The 19943-nt window shown below is 40.7% G+C and overlaps 2 protein-coding genes across 4 annotated transcripts; one reads left to right on the plus strand and one right to left on the minus strand.

Moving 5' to 3' along the window:
- Positions 1 to 478: 478 nt before the first annotated feature.
- u2af2a (U2 small nuclear RNA auxiliary factor 2a) lies at positions 479 to 12387 on the minus strand. 3 transcript variants are annotated; one of them, XM_080857666.1, is made up of 11 exons: positions 12325 to 12387; positions 11189 to 11269; positions 10223 to 10373; positions 9781 to 9887; positions 9463 to 9614; positions 8956 to 9334; positions 8751 to 8830; positions 8462 to 8584; positions 7973 to 8059; positions 7541 to 7792; positions 479 to 1125 (listed from the first exon to the last, which is right to left on the minus strand). In XM_080857666.1, the coding sequence occupies exons 2-11, from the start codon at positions 11238 to 11240 to the stop codon at positions 991 to 993; spliced, it is 1518 nt and encodes a 505-aa protein (XP_080713792.1). In that variant the 5' UTR covers positions 11241 to 11269; positions 12325 to 12387; the 3' UTR covers positions 479 to 990. The 3 variants fall into 3 exon arrangements, with proteins under 3 accessions (XP_080713792.1, XP_080713793.1, XP_080713791.1); XM_080857667.1 differs by lacking the exon at positions 12325 to 12387 and having other exon boundaries at positions 8956 to 9094; positions 9218 to 9334; positions 11189 to 11784; XM_080857665.1 differs by lacking the exon at positions 12325 to 12387 and having other exon boundaries at positions 11189 to 11784.
- A 319-nt stretch (positions 12388 to 12706) lies between these two features.
- Positions 12707 to 15446, plus strand: LOC308380561 (gamma-aminobutyric acid receptor-associated protein-like 1). Its single transcript, XM_080857957.1, has 5 exons — positions 12707 to 12875; positions 13710 to 13799; positions 13902 to 13980; positions 14686 to 14804; positions 14933 to 15446. The coding sequence occupies exons 2-5, from the start codon at positions 13710 to 13712 to the stop codon at positions 14996 to 14998; spliced, it is 354 nt and encodes a 117-aa protein (XP_080714083.1). The 5' UTR covers positions 12707 to 12875; the 3' UTR covers positions 14999 to 15446.
- The last annotated feature ends 4497 nt before the right edge of the window (positions 15447 to 19943 follow it).

A 19943-nucleotide genomic window follows, 5' to 3' on the forward strand; every position in this document is an offset into this window, starting at 1 on the left:
CATCTTTCAGCTACATATCTGAAATCTGATATCCTTGGCCCCATTTGTTCACATTTCCCAAAGTGGCAATGTCCTTTTTCACATGTTGATGCTATCGAATCCTTCAACCTTTTGACACTTGGGGGCACCCCTCACATTCTGCTTCAACCCCGATGATTGATGCTTTCAGCTATATTTAAAAAGTATTATTGTAAAGGAAAACTGGAAGACAACACAAAGGGAAAAAAAACATTTGAACATGTTTAGCAGCTTCAGCCAACATGCTGGGTGGGAGGGGGGGAGAGAGGTCACTGAGTCATAGAACGAGAATGTCTGAACAGAAACTTTCAAATGCATCATGTTTATTAAGTCAAATTGTTCTACTGGTCCTCAAACATCAACGCAGTATGCTATTTGTGATACATACAGCTTGTGACAGTTTAAAAAACAGCAGTCCACATTTAGATATACAGTATGTATAAAATAGGATCATTTAAGTTAAACCTTTGTTTTGCTGTTTACAAATTTGGTTAGATGAAATAAGGGCAAAAGCACTTTCACCAATCCTGGACACTAAGAAAGACGTAAGAGGAGAGAGCAGGGTAAAGGGGGAGGAATAAAAAAAATAAAAAAAAATGAAGAGACAGACAGAAAGAAGACTCTAAAAGAAGAATTGTGATGAAATCTTTCAATTTAATTCATATAAAAGGTCCCCCAGTACCCAATTGACCTCAATTCAATACTTTAGCAACATCTAAATCTCAAATAAGAAGAACAGAACACAGTAATTCATATTACACATTCTCGCTCACTGATGGAAGGATCACATAGCACACTACTCCGTCCCATCTACTCTATCTGATAGCTCTCGTCTTAGCTTTTTCCTGATAAAACCTGTTTTCCCCTCACGCTTTCTTAAGCCTCTTATTGAGAATTCCTCATACACATAGCCCACAGAGTACTGGTCACTCCACGCTCACCTCCCATCACTGCTCTGTACTTCCCTTCCCTCTACCAAAAGTCACGGCGATGATAGGCGTCAGGGTCGCAGTATTTGGTCACAACCACCCTGTTGGCAAACTTTCTTCCTGTGAGCCCCTGCATTGCCTTTTGCGAGTCATAAACAGACATGAACTCCACAAAAATCTGGGGGAAAAACAGAAAAACAAAATCAGCGAAACAATCTTAATATATTCTCATACCAACCCTTGTCTAGCAGTAACATTTGAATATACTTTACATGATTAGCATTTCTGCAAATACAAAAGCATACGGAAAGGTTTTAGGCCCTTTTGTGGTTTCTGTATTTTGTTATGTTTCAGACTCATCTTAAAATGGATTTAATTCAAGTACAAAAACAGATTTTCAAAGTGTTCTGTTCCTTTTTTCAAAAGAAAAGACCAATCAACCAGAGGATCACACCTATTTTCCATATTCACTGTGTAGTCAAGGTGGAAGGTCTGCACACCCCTTTCATATTCTTCACATTTTATTACGGGACATACCTATTGACCAATATATTGAGTTCAAAATTCTTCACAAAATAGCTCATGACAAAGTGAAAACAGGTTTTTAGATATTTGTGCTAATTTATTAAAAATCTAATCACGAAGAAGGGGAAATATGTTTGTAAAATTAAGTCTTGTTGGACGGAGGATTTTCCATGCATATCGAACAGTCATTTAGATAAGTCATGCTTTTTGCAAAGTTTGTCGTATTGAGTTCAACATAGGCCACAGCGGTAAGAATGACGTCCGTCAACAAGTCTCAAAAACATATCTGTGCTGCCGAGGCACAAAAGGGCACTTTAGTTAGTTGTTATAATTACAAATAAGTGATTGTGAATACATACATAATAATAAATAAATACATTTGTTTTTGTTAATAAATAGTTATTGTGTATTTATTTATTATCTACATTATAAATCTGTTGTCTATAAATACTTATATGCATAACATCCCTCAAAACCAACATTTGCCCGCCTCTGCCATCCATGCCCCCCTCAAAACTCCCCACCCACCGACCCCACCGAAATCTCCCGGATTTTGCTACTCAAATGTTGGCAGGTATGCCCATTTTGTTTCCACTGATACTGCTTGAGATTTTTCTACAACTTAGTTGGAGTCCACCAAGTTGGAGTGTGATCATTTCAATTGATTGGACATGATTGGTGATTGCCAACACCTTCCTATATAAGGTCCCACGGTTGACAGTGCATGTCAGCGCAAACTCCAAGCCATGGAGTCAAAGGAATTATCTGCAAACCTCGGAAACAGGATTGTGTCAAGGCAAAGCTTTGGAGAAGGGTACGGAAAAATCTCTGCTGCTTTACAGGTCCCAAAGAGCACAGTGGCCACCATCATTTGTAAATGGAAGAAGTTTGGAACCACTAACAATCTACCTAGATCTGACCACCCGGCCAAACTGATCAATAGATTCTCTGGTCTGATGAAACCAAAATGTAACCTATTGGCCTGAATACCAAGCGTCACGTCTGGGGGAAACCAGTCACGCTCATCACCTGGCTAATACCATCCTCATGATGTGGGGATGTTTTTCAGCAGCGGGAACAGGGCGACTAGTCCTGATATATGGAAAGATGAATGCAGCCAAGTACACCGAGATCCTTCAAGAAAACCTGCTCCAGAGTGCTCGGGACCTCAGACTGGGGCGAAGGTTTACCTTCCAACATGACAACGACCTGAAGCACATAGCCAAGAGAACAAAGGAGTGGCCTCGGTGAAGGTCTGTGCATGTCCTCAAGTGGCCCAGCCACATAGCCCAGACCTGAATCCAATTGAACATCTGTGGAAAGAGCTGAAAATGGCTGTGAACCGACGCTCCCCATCCAACCTGAGAGAGCTTGCAAGGATAGGCTAAGAAGAATACGCAAAAATGTCCAGAAACAAGTGTGCCATGCTCGTAGCTTCTTTCCCAAGCTGCTTGAAGCTGTAATTGCTGCCAAAGGTGCAGCAACCAAGTATTAGACCAAGAGTGTGTACAGATATGTAACCCCTAAAAAAACCTATTTTTGTCTGTAAAATACATTTGCATATTTTCTAAAAACCTGTTTTCACTTTGTGATTATTGGTAGGGCTGGGGGTAAACGATTATTTTCTAAACGATTCATCTGGCAATTATTTTATCGATTAGTCGACTAATCTAACGACTAATTGGACAATTAGTCTAACGATTATTTTTCTGTTGCTCGATTAAAACCATAATGCATCTCAAATAAATACCAAAAAAATCTTAATAATATACTTTATTGAGCACCGTTTTGCACAGCAAAAGTCCAACAATGCATTTCATGTTTATCTAAGGGCAGAGTAAAAAAATTGGACCTCAAATGAGCCCTATCACACTTGGATGTTCTCATTAATTAAATGTTTTCAGTGCTCATAAAAACATTCATTCATTCATGAGCACTGCGCACCACCTTATGTGCAGCCCTGGCCTGGACATTGCTTGGCGCCATTAGTTGACATTGGCGATCTAACGTAGTGAAACGACCAGTATGTTTAATGTGTTCATGTTCATAGTGTTGTCTGTGTGCCTGTGTCCTTGCTCTCTGTCAACCACGGCAGCTCATGTGTTGCAGAGTAGCCGGGCTGGCAGAGTAGCCAGGGGGCGGGGGCACCTGGTTAAGAGAACGTTTAACTTGTTGTTATGCTTATGCTGGAAGTTCTGTGAGAAGCAGCCACAGAAATGTATGTGTTCAGCCGAAGTTATAACTAGGGGTGGGGAATTTTTTTTTTTCCGATTTGTATCGATTCTCTCTAAAAACGATTCTCTCTCGATTCAGAAATGTTCATAATCGATTTTGTAATTTAACCCTTTGGTGACGATCCATGTAAATATCGTTCCTCCAGGAACGATGACGTTTTGGTGTCATGACAACGGAAAATAACATATTTTTGAAAAAAAAAATGTTTTACATCTCCTCAAGACCCATCCAATCAGATAACATGCTTTTTAAATCCATTTTATTGATTGGCTAGTCTCATAGTGCTTGTCAAATCAACCTACGCGAGTGACGTGACTGAGGTTAGAAAAAACAAACATGGCGTCCGCAAGTATGCATCACCTCAGTGAGAAACAGCGATTTTCAGCACAAGAAGAAGCAGCATTTCTAATGAATGACGAGTGACCAAGAAACCAATGTACACAGTGGTCCTGGATGGATTTCTAGTGGAGAAAAAGTTTGAATTTTACAGAGGATTGGAAGGAGAAAGCGCTGGAGAAAAGTAGGCTACTCCGACTGCGTTTCTTCTATCACAAGGTACGTTTCACCCAACAAGTAGTCACTGAAATGCATGCTAGCTTTCCTCATTTTTTTTTTTTGGAGTAAATAATTAACTTTATCAAACCTTTGTATTTAGTTTTGTGTTCGCCTATCAATTTGGCTAGATTTGTAGATTTGTAGAAGACATTTGTGAGGGCGAACATTCACATGTGTCTCGTTTACCGCAAAGCTGATGCAAACGCAGATTGTACTAATAGCAAACAACATGTTACTGGGTTTACATTTTGGCATTTGAAAGGCATAAGTAAGCAGGGACTAACAAGACATTTAGAAGAAAAGATAAAAGGAGTGTTTATTTTCCTTCCAAGATGTTTTTCTTAATTCATGAAAAAATGTGACTTACTTATGGTTTTAGTGTAGTTCAATATTTCGTTGTTGATTTGAGACCTCAAGGTTTTGTGTGCTTGTTATTTCAGCCCTGTACAATAATTAATAATAACTTGGGCTTTGGGCAATATATATATTTATACATATATATATATATATATATATATATATATATATATATGTGTAAATGAAGAATAGAAAATGAACTGTTCCTTTTTCTGATTTGAATTGATTTTCAGCTTAGGTAATGGCAATATTAGCCACGAGGAGAGCAGCGATGATGGTGCTCCTGAAAATCTGCCAGCCAACCCAAGACCAGTGAGAGGGAGAGGTGTGAGACCAAGAGGGAAAGGGCCAAGAGGCCTACAAGCCAGGAGAGTTGGACCTTTTAATATATTGACAAATTCCAGATCTGGGCTTTTTCTTTTGAGCTGATGCAGCAGGTCTCGGGATATACCAATGCCTACGCATGGAGTGCTGTACCCAACAAGGCAACATATGGCGACAAACACGGGGCATGGACAGATACAACATACGAGGAACTTTACAAGTTGATTGCTCTAATTATTTACTGTGGCCTGGTGTATGCATATGTCCTCTATCTCTCCCCCTTCCCCCCCTCGCTCTCTCTCTCTCTCTCTCTTTCTTCCTCCGTCACTGTGCAGCTTGAATTTACTTTCTGTTTTGTTAATATAAGAATGGGACATTTCTATAGTAGTTGGGGGTGGTGGGCTGATGGTGTAGGCCTAGTCCTAGACCATCCTAGTCAGGGTTGTTTGAATAAATGCCATATATACTGTAAGTTGATTTATATTGTATGTATTTCTGTAAATAATAGTTATATTCAAAGTGAATTATACTAAAACAAAGGAATGGTTCATTATTATAGACCAGATAAAAACAAACAAACATTGTATTTGTCTTCATTGCCAGTTTTCATGCCTTTGTGTCTATGTGGAGAGAATGTGTTTGAGTAAGAATTCGGACAACATTCTAAATCATATTATTTGTATTTCACACTAATCCCTAAACTCATCATAACTTTTGAACAGTATAGAATATTTACCTTCAGTTTTTTTGCTCAAATAGCAAACAAAATTGTGAATATTTCATACACTCTACATTTTTATCTATCTTGTAGACAAATATACTGAAAATGTATTTTAATGTGAGATAAGTGATTTTTTTTCCGATTTTATGACAAATATTTGGAGAGGATTTTCAAAATTACCAGATATATTTTACCAAATTTAATAGAGCTGAGTCTTCTAATTAAAATTATATGTTTATTTAATTGATGGTGTGTAGTAGGCTTGAGAATTAGACCTTTTTGTGAAAGGTGGACATCAAGCAGCAAAAAACGAAATGTTCAACACAGGCACCAACATTTTTTTTTTTTTTTTACACATCCATTTTATGATGAAATGCAAGCTGCATCGATTATTGGATTGTTCATAGAAAGTCAAAATCGTGACAAGGAAAAGCTTTTTCTCTAATAAAAAATAGAGAAGGTAATTCATCTGTTGATCAAACACAAAGTAGGAAGTGTAGCAAAGACTCGAATGTTTTAAAAGTCGAAATGGATTGATAATCGTTTTATCGGTTTAGAATTGATAGCCTAATCGTTTTTTTTACACATCCATTTTATGTTAAAATGCAATTATCGATTGATTATCGATTATCAATTTGAAACCGATGAAACGATTATCGATGCATTTCGACTATTTCATTTGAGTTTGCAACTCAGAGTCTAAAATCACTTCCTACTTTGTGTTTAATGTAATTAAAGAAAATCAACAGATGAATTACCTTCTCTATTTGCTTTATTAGAGAAAAAGCTTTTAATGGTCACAATTTTGCCTTTTTATGAGCAATGCAATAGTCGATGCAGCTTGCATTTCAACATAAAATGGATGTGTAAAAAAATAAATAAATAAATAAAAATTTAATTACAAAATCGATAATCGATTTAAATCGAATCGTTGACCTCTGAATCGATTTCGAATCGAATCGTGAGGTGCCAAGAGATTCCCACCCCTAGTTATAACTGCCAATAAAGTCATTATTGAATCATACTCGTAGTGTCTGTGAGCTCGCTACAATATAAGCTGGCCAACGTTAGTCTAATGTTATGTGTTTGACTCGTAAATCACCACAGCATGAGTTAGCTCTCTGTGCCGTTTGTTCGTGCTTGGTTGCCGTGCTCTGCAGCCGTAAGTAAGATGCTTACTAACGTTAATTAAACTGGCACAGCTGTCTAGCCGCTAGTAGCTAGCTAACGTTAACTACTAGCAACCAAGCACGAACAAACTGCACGGAGAGCTAAGAATATAGTTAGCTAGCACCACCGATGTGCGCAGAGCTCAAGCTACACAACACACTGAACAAACGTTAAATAATGTAACCAACGTTACTTATTGTCCCCTTCACAAGCTTCAGATGCTCCCACGTCGCTGTTGTGCTGGTGTGATATGCCAACTCCATTTGGCAAAGACTGCAAATAACGACACCTTTACGTTTGGGACTGAATTTGAAGTATTCCCATGCCTTTGATGATTTAGGGCGAGGTATTTAGACTTTTTCTTTTAATGGGGCTTTTTGCAGGGCTTTGATGGGCATCCTGCTGTGAGGTGGTTGGCGTTTCTATCTCCATTCTAAATGCGCAATGTTTGTTTGGGTCAGCCACGTGTATGTGGCGAAGCGTCGACGTAAAAACAAGGCGTCAACGTAATTTTGAAATCGACGCGTCAACGTCATCGACGCGTCGCTACAGCACTAATTATTGGCTATTAATATATAATAATATTATGAACTCAATCTATTGTAGTAGAAGTCTGTAACGTAATTAAACGTGGAGAAGGTGAAAGGGGTGCGCAGACTTTCGGGCTTGACTTGGTTTTAACTGAGGCCAGAGCATTCCAGTTTACCTTGCCAGTGCCAGGCACTTCCACTCCATCCACAGGCCTTGGGATCTCGATGCTCTTCACCTGGCCATATTTGCCGCACTCCTCCTTCACGTCCTCCACGATCTCCTCGTACTCGTCGTCGTCCACCAGCTCCTCCGGCACCACCATGTTCATTAGACACAGTATTTCTGTGGGGATCCCGCCCATCTGGTTCATTGAAGTGTTCATCAGGCCAGGGACCTGCAGCGTCACCGGCGTCTGGTTTATACTTGTCTGGAGAGGACAAGAAGGTGCAGCGGTGAGGCGAGAGACATGGGAACAGAGTGATTGAAGACAAACAAACACAAGCATTTAGACAAACAGACATAAAATGAGATTCATCGGGCCTGAACTTTGAACATAGACAGGCATCTTTCAAAGGCCAAATTCTTGCTCACTCCCTCTGACACTCACCAGAGTGGCATTTTTGGAGCCCACACTGGCTCTCTGCACCAGGAGCTTCTTGTCACCCAGCTGCATGCCATTCAGCCCTGCAATGGCCTAAGAAAGTGAACGGCATTAGACAGGGAGAGGTTAATGCAAGTGTCAATCAACAGATTGGCTTTGCCTACAGCTTAGTCTCATTAGAAGCCTGACAAACTGTCAGAAGTGTTAGTAGTGTCCTACACTACAAACATTCATTCTAACTGAAATGTACTGCAAAGCTTGGCATTTCAGACTTAAGGGATACCCTGTGTACCTCAAGGACAAAATAATGTATAGTCCTGCTATTTACAGTCTTATTTACATTCCTACTTATCAACAAAAATAATTCCCTCATAGAACATCTGCAACATGATTTTATTGTTCTGAAAACAACACTGTTTACATCTTTTGGCCATAAAGACAACACACAGTCAGCAATTTAAGCTTATCAGCACAGATAGTGTAATAGTGAGTCACCTGATCACTGACGTTGACATCAACATATTCGCAGAAGGCATAGCCTTTTGAGAGACCAGTGGCACTGTCCTTTACCAGGTTAAAGGCTTTCAAAGGTCCAAATGAGGTCAACAACTCTTTCACCTGAGAAAGGGATTGGCAAGACATTCAGAAAGGACACATCGATTACATACAGTGCCTAAAATAGCTATTGCTTTCAACTTATCTTGTTTTAACAGCATTATCTCTGAGTGCTGATATGTAATGAAACCTCAGTTCAAACAAACAATGGCCTAGACACAACACTGACCTGATCATCGTTGAGATAATTAGGAAGGCCGCCAATAAAGAGTTTGTGAGCCGAGTCTGGCACAACTGTTGACACCACTCCTTGAGAAAAATGTAAGTTTTAATTTTGGTAAAAAACCCAATCCCTTAATTCCACAATACTGAGTTTAGATAAATCCATCACAATTAAAAAAATAGTGTAGGGTCAGTAATAGAGAGTAACCTACCTGGTACATAGACGCTGGGGTTCTCACTCATACCCGGGAGAGGCTGGTAGTCATGCGGCCGGCGGATCTTTAGACTCTGGCCTTGGAAGATGATTCCGTCAAAGGCCATGGCCTGGGTTGTCTCGTCAACCGAACGGAACTTCAAACAGGCAAGGAAGAACAGTATTAGGCTTATTAAATAAAAACTACATATTTCATTTGAATACAAAGTTTCAATATTATTTAGACCAGGAATAGAGAGAGACCGACATGTTACACCGACCTCCAGAAAGGCAAAGTTCTTATCCTGGTTGATCTGAACTGCAAGGACAGGGTTCCCTGCTGCCTGAGTCAATCCACCCAACCTCATCTGAGCGTTGAAGAAGTCCATCATGGACTCCTGCAGGCAGACAGACAGGGGACCAAAAGCTTCATGTGGAGCCCAGAATATTAAAATCACTGCAGAACAGTAAGAGCTGCAAATATCCCCTTTCATAATATAACCCCTTCTCCACCTCCAAAACTCACCTCGGTGATGCCAAATGGGATGTTGCCAACATAGAGTCTACGAGCCTGCCGGGTCATCTGGCTGCCGACCACTGGCACTGGGGTAGGGGTGACTGCAAGGCCATCGGGGGTCATGGTGGGCAGCAGGGCAGTGGCCGGAATCTGACCTGCAGCTGAGTGGCAGACAACAGAGCACAATCTGAATATCAGAACATTATCGGAAGGAGTAGAGTGTCTACTGACGTGCAAGCCTAGGAAGAGGTAGATCTCTTCCTGGCAAAATGCTTGAGAGTTGAAGACCTGTTTATTAAGTTTACGGCACAATGGAGATGAACTAACCCTGCATGGCTTTGTATTGCATTGGAGTGATGTGTTCAAAGCCAGGTGGTGGGACATCCCAGTACTTCTTGATTTTCTTCTTCTTTGGTTCACGATGTGGGGAACGGCTAAAATTCAGTTTGAGACAGACAGCATGACAAAACTTTGAATGTAAAATGTACACTGTATGCGGGTATAGATCAGGGTTACCTGGCCCAGAGAATAAATAAGGGGATCTCAAATAAATCAAGCAAGTATTTCATGACCAGACAGTTCTTCACTATTCACAGATTTAAGTCAAACAACACTTCGATCAGTGGGTAAGGGTATATGTCCAGAGGTACTCTGACAGGTAGCATACAGTGCATCACATCTAAATTTCCAAATGCATCAAGGCTGACAATATTTGTGACTGTCATGTTAAGTTAGTTGAAGTGAAGGAGATAAATATTGTTTAAGTTACCTGCGTCTCTGTCTACGATCTTTGCTCTCTGCATGTCGGTCTCTGCTAGTCCTCCTTTCTCTGTCTCGATCTCGGCTTCTCCGTTTCTTCTCACGGCTTTTACTTCGCGATCGACTGCGCCCATGGTGTTTATTCTCCTTGTCCCTGTCGGCTGGTTAACGTTGAATTTGAAGTGTTACAAAGACACACAGACTTTAGCCATAACATTCAGGTGGTGTATATGTTTATACCACCTCATGAGGCTGGCAACTTGGCCAATGTAAACAACCAAAACTCAACCTACGATCATCTAAGTTGATGTTGTGTCATCATCTTCTTTAGCCCTGATGAACATTTATAAACAGATAAATGAAAAGAAGTATTTTCAGTAACTGGCAACTGTCTTCTGATAACGGACAACAGTGTTGCTTGTTTAACGTTAATCTTTTTAAAAGGCTTGAAGATTGGGTTGTTCTACTAATTATATTAACACAGTGCCATACCCTTGCACTGCTTATTATAATAATAATAATAATAATAATGTATAATACTACAGGATAGTGTTCATAACACGCGAGCCTTGGAAAAGCGCGCGTGTGACAAAGGCAATGACCAGGACGTATTAGCTTGGTTGCAGCAAGGAGATGTTTCATACGAAACAACAATGCTAATCGCAGGCACAACTTCCACATTTAACAAAGACAATAATACATGCCACATTTAACTTTTAAGCTCTGTCAAAATACATATATCACTACCACTCAAATTTCTGCAAAATGAGGCGACTCAAAAGAATGAAACTCAACGTCTAAATGGTTAATGTATTAAAAGAGAGGAGACAATAAGCTAGCTGTGAACTTAGCGAAGTGTCTCTCGACAGCTAGCGCGTATTTATTTCCCTTGTAAACAGTCTTGATAGGCTACCGATGTAGTTTGTTACGTGGCAAGTTAGCCTTGAGTAAAGAGGGACAATGAAATCTGTCTCACCTGCTTTGTTTTCTGTCAACTGCCTCTCGAATTCATCAAATTCATCCGACATGTTCGTGGTACTCCACGATGCTAGCTAACCTTAAACGGGGGAGAGGTGAGCTTGGTACTCTGGGCACCTACGCGTACTTTCAACAAAGTTCACAGCGTCTGACTAAAAACCGTTATAATAACCTTATGTTAATGATAACCGTTATCCTACGTGCAGCAGATCGGCATCATTGCATGCGCTGAACCCATCCAACTGTCTGTTCAGGATTTGATAGGCTAATTAGCTAGCAACTTAGCCAACTACCACATGAAGACCTTTCTAGAAAACGTGTTGCCGTTGATAGAATAAGTCGCTTTAGACTGGAATGAATGGCGATCTATCAGTCGATAAAGTTGGATGTACAGACTTTGAACAAGATAGAGTACAACTATGTTATTTTTTTTTTATTTCAATTCCACTTGGAAAGAAGAGCACGGTCTAGCACGGTCGTTTCGCTCGTTTGACCTGGCAGCTGATTAAAGAATTTCCGGGTGACATTTTCAACAATAAAGGTCCTACAGCTATTCAGTGTCAGGATAACATAATGGTGGTGGCGTGGATGGAAGAAGATATGCTGAGATTTAAAAAGAACGATACCAAAGTGCAAAACAGCTCCAGTTTGATGCCCATTGCTGAATTAATCAGATAGTTCTAGCTATTATCCCAATATGCCTGTCTCTGTCAATCTCTCTCTCTGTCTGCCTGTCTCTTTAATTATGTATTGTTTATGCATTGCTACTAATGTGTTTGCATACCTATGTATTGTCACCTACTGTACATATTCTACTGTTTGCACGGAACCTGTATTTTGAACTCTGTTCATTTCAGACAGCAACACAGTGCAGATTAACAGTAGGCTATAATCGACAGACTGTTGTGCAACAGTCCTTCGTTGTTGTTCTTGTTTTGCAAGAAAGTTTTACAAATGTAATTCAGCCATACATTTGGCATTTTCCATACTATTGTATTCAATATATTATTGCTAGACCGTGCCTAGTAAATTTAAATCAACAAATACATGTTTTATAATTGATTTCTGCGAAATTATAAGCTGCTCATAAACCTTCTTTAATGAGACGGTGCAGAGATGTTTTCCCATTCTTACAATTAATGTTCGTCAGACATCCACACAGTCAGAAAGAGGAGAAACTGGACCGATTTAACAAAATTCTCTGGTGGAGTATTGCTAGTAGCCCTGCAGCCAGTAATGACACGTAGGGCACGTCTTAATTTGCATTTTGGCCCAGTTAGCTTTCTATATGATTGGTTTGCTGTGCTGTCAATCATCCCAGCTGGGGGTGGACAAGAGAGCAAAGTAGCTGTCTGGCAGGGGCTTAAGCCAATGGAAACATTGTCAACAAATCAGAATTCCAACCTTCGCCCGTCACTTATTGGATAGAAGTAGCGTCTGTCTGTGCGAACGTATCCCATTGGTCAAACATCAATGAAATGGGCGGGTTAATGTTTGTTGTTGTTTCACTCAGAGAAGTGGACCAGTCGACATTTTAAAAATAGATTTCTATATCTGAGGACATTTGAGTAAAATCTGCCTTTGCAGTTAGCTCCACGTTTGCTTTGTTATCTTGTTCTGCTCCACAAAGGACTGTAAAGTATCCCGTTTACTGGGTTTGATATTCAGCTGCCAGTGGTTTTAAGGTAAGGTTTATCGTTATTGCCATAGCCCTCTTCTTAGCAAGATATTGTTAGCCTTCTTCTAGCTGGCAAGTAAGTAGGGTGACTTATTTAGGTATGTGTATCACTGGGTTAGCTAACGTTAATCGCATGTAACAGAGGTGGTAGTATATTGCATAGTAACCTAGTTTAGTGTAGTGATGTTAATTGTCGAGTATAAAAGGCAAAGCGATTGTAATATGTTGTCATGTGAAAGTGTTGTAAAGGTACGACTATCTCAGCTAGCCCTCGACTGTAGTGGTATTGCTTTTAATGGAAAGTTATCGTCGCTACGTAATCCATTAATTTAGCTGGTAAAGTAAAGTATCGATAACAAACCGTTTACATTTATGACGGAATGTGTCCACTTCCACATGCTCTTGTCGTTTACAGTAGTGTACCTAATAGTTTGTTGTTCTGAAATCACATATTGCAAATATAGCTAATGGCTTATTGGGACGACCATGCCACTACCCCGCCTCAGAATGTATTTTCTTATTAGTAATACAGGCTGTAGGATTAATTGTCTTTGTTGATATATTGCATAGTTGATGTGTTGCGTAGGCTATTTGTATGGTATTTCATTCCCGCCTCCTTGTTAATAGTAAATTAAGTCCAAACGGAGGACTTCCTGTTGCTGTGAAGTGTCTACATTTTACTTGTACATGTATTTTATCGTAATCCTGTTGAATTTAAACTCCTGTTGTCATGAACATACTTGTGGTTATCTATGGCCATATTGTGGTTGCACACGTATATGGATGGCGTCAAAAACTTGAAGATGTGAGAACATTATTTCCCCCTGAATTTCCCCTTTAGATGAGCAGCCAGTATCAGCGTACCGTCCCTCTGGAAGTGAGGAGATCAGAGGGGGAGAGGGTCCGGGCTAAACATCCCGATAAAATACCAGTAAGTAGTCAGTCATAATTAATGCAGTATCACACAACAGTGTCATGATGTCGTCAATTGTTAACTACTTTCAGCTAATTACTCTCTCACCATTTCGATTAGATTATTGTGGAGAGGGCTTCAAGATCACGAGTTCCAGAACTGGACAAAAAGAAGTACTTAGTTCCCGCAGATTTGACAGGTAAGTTAGCCGTGTTTAGCATGTTTTACCGTTCACTTCCTCTTATTGTCTAGTGGTAGATTTGCACTGAGGCGATTCTGTGACTTAGCCCTATATAAACGGTCTTAAAAAGATGTGTTTTTTTTATGTTCATGAAGATATTGAATACAATTTTATTTGCAATGCATCTTGTTCAAACCAATCAAATACTATTCCGGTGTTGGTAGCTTTGCGCTGAAGTGATGATGTCGCCTGTGTGAACAGTTTTTTGTGTATTCACCATGGGTTTCTGTAGACCATTTTAAGGCAGTATCTCCGCAGAGCCTGAGATGGTCACATGTAAGAATGGAATTACAGACAGACAAAATGACAAGAGCATATTAAAGAGGCTCTTGTAGGACTTTAATCATTTTCTTTGCACACATTTGCTGTAATGAATTACCTCTTATTGATTTTGTGATGTGATGTAATGTGTTGTGACATCTGTATTGTAATATGTATCTTGTCATGGTTAATATGGCGAAATCCAGCCCTAGGATATTGGATTTATGACATTCCTTTCATAATGAAATTTTACTTGGCGAAATTATATGTTTCCGTCTGACCATTTGCAATGTCTTCCCCTTTTATGTATGCGCCAACATCCTTGAATTTGCAAAATCATAAGATTGCAAAATCCTGGAGTGACTGGTGACTGGTGACATACTCTTATCAAATGTCTTACAGTTGGTCAGCTGTGTTTCCTGATTAGACAGCGAGTGTCTATGAGGCCAGAGGAGGCCCTCTTCTTTTTTGTCAAGAACTCCCTCCCCCCATCCAGCATGCCCCTGTCTGCTGTCTATGAGGTAATAACACCACCTTGAAATCCTTGGCTCCCATCATTGTCATCAGCTGCTGAAATACATGTGCATAATGTTTGCTTGATGTGTTACATGTTTAACAAATAGTAACTCCTCCTTCTCTACGGCCACAGGAACACCATGATGAGGACCTCTTCCTGTACATGACATACAGCAATGAAAGTGTGTACGGTGCCTGAAGCTGGTCAAAAAGGATGGAAAAAGATTGAGAATGGATGGTGAAGAAAGAGGATAGGGAGACAGACTAAAATTCCAAATGTTTTGCCACTATAATCCCACATTAGAAAAATATGATGAGGAAAGGGCTTGGGGATAGTTAAAGGGTGGGGGCTGGGTGGGCATTTATTTGAGTCAGTATTTTGGAGTAATATTGTGATCCATGTCAGAATTATGATTTGAAAATACGAATTTTGAGGAGAGTGGAGGTATGGAATATGAGCGATCAAGGGTTGAAAGCAAGGGTATAAGTTTGGAGAGAAGAGAGTGTGAGCTCTTGACCAGTTCATATTTCTCTCTTGACCTGTTCATCTTTCTCTCTTGCCCCGTTCATCTGTATTTAATGCAAATAGTATTTTTTGTATGTAATATCAAGGCTTTTTTTGTGCAAAATAAACTCTTTGAGACTGATGACTGAAACATTGTCTTATGTTCTTCTACCTTTGAATCACTTCAGTCACAGCCACAGCCCTACCTGTAGGCACGGCTTAATATTTTCTGGAGTAATTCAGTTTCAGAACCTCCAAGACTAGAACTGGCCCCAATTTTGGCAGGCTTGTCATCCAACTTGTCATCCACCTTGCAAACACCAGTTAATAAAATTGTTGGTGATAATCATGTGCAGGCAACACTGATCCCACTACTCCCATGGTAGGGGACATGTGAAATGCTGATGATACTTTGGAACACTTCTAGAACACTGTTCTAGAGCAGTAATTTACTAATTAAGTGCCAATTGTGCCACCATTCATTTTGAGCATGATAATGGACACTGGACACCCCCCATGCTCGTGTATTCTTTTTACTGTTCAGATGTATTACGTTGTATGCAAATCAGAGCACTATACTGTTATCTGGTGGCTTCTTATTACAGTGCTTGCAAAGCAATTGTGACATAATAATATAATTAAACTGGCTTGCACCTGTGCTTCACTGACACCAATTCCAAGGCTCCCCTTCTCTCTGCCCCTCTCCATTCAACTGTATAACTAGGAATATTGATAAGACACCTTCCACACTATCCGTTTCCATCTATCTATCTATCTATCTTTCCCTGTCAATCTATTCATCTGACACAACCGTTTTGTGTACTATATAAGGGCCTTTATACAGTACTCAAAACGGTCGTGTCGGATAGTTGGACAGTGGGCGGGTGGCCGGATAGTACGTACTAGTTAGCATTTGTGTCCCTTTATAGTACTCCAACGGCTGTGGGTGCTGAAAACAATTCTCTTCCAGAACAGTAGGGGGAGTAACGGTTTAAGTGCCGAAAGACTTATTTCCCTCTCACCAGCTGTCGCTACTGAAATGCAACAGGTGTCAGCAGACACACACCTTTCATTCTTTGTCTAATGTTACATATACACCTGAAAGGGCAAACTTATCTCTTTCATGGTAGGTATTTTTTGTGGGTGAAATAGTTGCAATCTACAACAAAATGATATGCTTATCTTACACTATAGAAACTGTTAAAAAACGATTGAATTAAACAGTGGCGGCTCGTCCATAAGGGCGATTCGGGCGACGCACTGCCTATGGGAAAAGGAAGAAAATAAAAAAATAAAAAAATAAAAAATTATAATTCCTGATGTATAAATTCAATTGCACGACTACATGTAAATGTAAATTTCATATTTTTTTTCTGTCGGATTATACCACTAGACCGTCTGATATGCCTCTGTATGTCTTTGTCGAATCAGGTAACAGTCATTCGGTCAGCCTAGAGTCGTGATTCAAATGGCCCCGCCCCTTCAGGGCGATCTTGGACGAAATGAAAATCGCCCCAGACCTCTCCCATTGACTCCCATGTTAAATGCGTTTTTTTTTCACAAAACAGAGCTCTCTGCCAAATGTGAGGACCTGCCTGATGTGAGGCCGCATGCGCAAACTTTGCGACACTATTGTAGTACAACGAGCCAGGTAATGCTGGTGGTGTAGGCTACAGCATGAAGTGGAATGACAAGCGCATTTGTTTACGTTTGAAATCCACCAAGGTTTATGATGTTAACCTTCATGTTTATTGAATTATTAGTTAAGCCAGATACGTTGATATTAAACCATGTATGAGAATGCACGTCTTGGATAGTTTGCTCCTGAGCCTTCTGCCGTAAACCGTTTGTGTTTGCGCATGCGGACTCACATCAGGCAGCGGCGGACTCTAGACATCCTATTGGCGGACTCACATCAGGCAGGGTCCTCACATTTGGCAGCTACACTCTCAATGCATTCTCTATGGCTTCCGGGAGGGCTCGCCCCTCCAAGTCTAGTCATAAGTAAGCGACGCAAAAGCCTATGGTAAAATGCAATGAGGACGTCACACAGCTTCGACAAAGGCATGTCAAGATGGCACCTGTTCAGCACAACTCATCCGCTCTTTGACAGAAACTTCTTTTTAGTCAGCGTAATATTGAAGATAAATTGACCAAAAAACCCTAGACCAAAAGTATCCATTCAACAGTTTTCTACAAAGGGAGGGAAATTGGAACAAAAGAAAATCGCGGTCGTGAAGTGGCTAACGCGGTCTGTATCTATATACCACTGTCACTTTTCATAGGTTTCACAGTGTGAACTAACTTTAAATAATGTTTTATGTGATGACTTATTTTGCTTTTGTAAGCCAATACTTTCAAGATCAGTCAATAAATATCGTTGGTTTTGACGAAAGTTGCCCCCTTCTTTATGTTGTTAGTGGACATATCATGTGTCCTGTTCAGCTAGGTTACATCATACAACATTTGAGACGTGTGGATAATGAAAAAGTGGGATCATTTAATGTGGAGCCACATCATGTTTGCTTATGAAGGCTCCTGAATGTAACTTTCTTCCATAGCGTTCCACTTGTATCTTGCTACTCTAGCTATGTAGAAAGAGGGGAGATATTATTGTTGGTTGCTGCCAATAGTGGACAAAAAGGTTTTGCTGTATGAGTAAATCGGATAACTTAATGTACCTACTGAATAGGTCGCCTTAATCATTATCAAAAAAATTGCCCCCCCTGAGAATTTTTTCAGGAGCCGCCACTGCTGCAGCCTCTGAATGGTTTTTGCTGGAAGACCTGCCAGCAGAGAGTTGCAGTAGTCCAGACGGAAGCTGATGAATGCATGCACCAGTTTTTCTGCAGCATGTTTTGGGTCTCAGCCTTGAGATGTTTCTCAGGTGGTAGAATGAAGTTTGGCAGATGGATTTGATGTGTGCATCAAAGGACAATGAAGAGTCCAGCTTGACACCAAGGTTTGTGACGAGTGAGAGAGAGGGGTGGGGTGACCATTTATGGTGATTTGGGTGATACCGGCCTTTTTTGTTTGATGGGGCGTGCCAATAAGAATGGCTTCAGACTTGGCACCATATAGCTGTAGTGAGTTGTTGCTCATCCAGTGCTGGATGTCATCCAGGCATTTGGTAGTCTGTGATAGTGCCAGGTGTTTGTCGGGTGAAGTTCGGATGTAGATTTGTGTGTAATCTACATAGGAGTGAAATGGGATGTTATGACCTCGAAGAATGTTTTCCCAGGGGTAGCATGTAGATTAAGAAAAGCAGGGGCCCCAGAACTGACCCCTGGGGGACACCAGAGGTAACGGTGGTATTGCCAAGGGCAACATATTCCTGGCGTCCTGTCTTGATGAAAACAAAACAAGCGCTGGCAGTGAGGCTGGGATCAACATCTGCCCCTGGTCCTATGGGTGTACTGGACGGCAGCACAGGTGTCTACGAAGTGCATCAATGCAGCCCTGACGTTCGCATAAGAACTGCGAACCCCGGTGGACTTAGTATTCAGCTGCCACTGGAGCCAGAGGTGGACGGTGAGCTGGGGCTTTTTCCACAACCTTCGATCGAGGCTGTGGGAGGTGCACAAGTTAGACTGGCGGGGACTGAACGAGGCTTGGGCCCGCCAGAAGTGAGCTCATGACACCCGGTGCTGCGGGTTAGACTTCTCCGCTGCAGAACAGGTATGGGTGCATTGCCCAAAGAGAAAACAGTGTCACCAAAGCAGAAGAATCATTGGGTCCACTGTGTAACTTCGGAGCTAAATTATATGAGTCCAGCTGGTAGGGAGAGTTGTCTTCCACTGTGACCGGCTGGCTCCATAATGGCCCCTAGCTCTCCCTGGGAGGGGGAGGGAAACACTTAGACTGAAGGTGCAGCGCCCACCCCTGTGCCCCCTCCGCACAGCAGTGGCTCCCGGCACACCTTAGAGTCTGTGTTGCAGGCATAGGTTGATGGGGACATGTGACCCGCTTGGTGGGGGCTTTGATTGTTATGTGACCTACTCCCAGTGTTTGTTGCCAAGAATGTCTGTACATTTGGTTTTAGTGTTCTAATTTCGAATGTTTGGTGTTTCCCCTCTTATATTATGTATAGATGTATTTTTTGTTTAGCGTTTTGTTTTTAGTTTTGTATAAATGCACCAGTATAATTAAGCGTCTTTATCTACCCTGGCTGAGCCTGTAAAATGTGTCTGTATAAGCACTGTAGCTGCCCCTAAACTTTTCTCCTGGTTAAAGATGAACCACGCGCCTCTAACTGATGGTTGATGAGTTTTTATTTGCTTTCATACTCCAAACCACCGTGAAAAAAACCTGAAATAAAATGTATCACATTCTAACATCACATATGTCACGTAATGATATTATAAATGATCTTTTAACACCTTTAACACATAACTAATCAAATAAAACATACAAACATACCGTAACATACCATAACCATTAACCTTGTTTTTAATCAACAGCTTCCTTTAAAGTTTTTAGAATAAATATTATGCAACTATGAATTATGCTCAACTAAAACAACACATTTTTGAACTTTACGATCAAGAAATGAAGGTTGCGTTAAGCCCTCACCTTTCTTTCCTAAATTACTTTGTCCTATTTGGGTGTTGACTTTACGCACAAGACCATCACCCTACTG

The sequence above is a fragment of the Sprattus sprattus genome (assembly GCF_963457725.1).
Source record: "Sprattus sprattus genome assembly, chromosome: 19".
Classification (NCBI taxonomy): domain Eukaryota; kingdom Metazoa; phylum Chordata; class Actinopteri; order Clupeiformes; family Clupeidae; genus Sprattus; species Sprattus sprattus.

What these genes read in the sequence shown, in the direction of transcription:
- LOC308380561 (XM_080857957.1), top strand. Translation starts at nt 13,710, where the DNA reads ATGAGCAGCCAGTATCAGCGTACCGTCCCTCTGGAAGTGAGGAGATCA. An exon ending in AGTTCCCGCAGATTTGACAG is followed by an intron (nt 13,981 to 14,685) that starts GTAAGTTAGCCG and finishes AATGTCTTACAG; the next exon opens with TTGGTCAGCTGTGTTTCCTG. An exon ending in CCCTGTCTGCTGTCTATGAG is followed by an intron (nt 14,805 to 14,932) that starts GTAATAACACCA and finishes CTACGGCCACAG; the next exon opens with GAACACCATGATGAGGACCT.
- u2af2a (XM_080857666.1), bottom strand. Translation starts at nt 11,240, where the DNA reads ATGTCGGATGAATTTGATGAATTCGAGAGGCAGTTGACAGAAAACAAA. An exon ending in TCCCATTTGGCATCACCGAG is followed by an intron (nt 9,335 to 9,462) that starts GTGAGTTTTGGA and finishes GTCTGCCTGCAG; the next exon opens with GAGTCCATGATGGACTTCTT. An exon ending in ATTATCTCAACGATGATCAG is followed by an intron (nt 8,585 to 8,750) that starts GTCAGTGTTGTG and finishes TCCCTTTCTCAG; the next exon opens with GTGAAAGAGTTGTTGACCTC.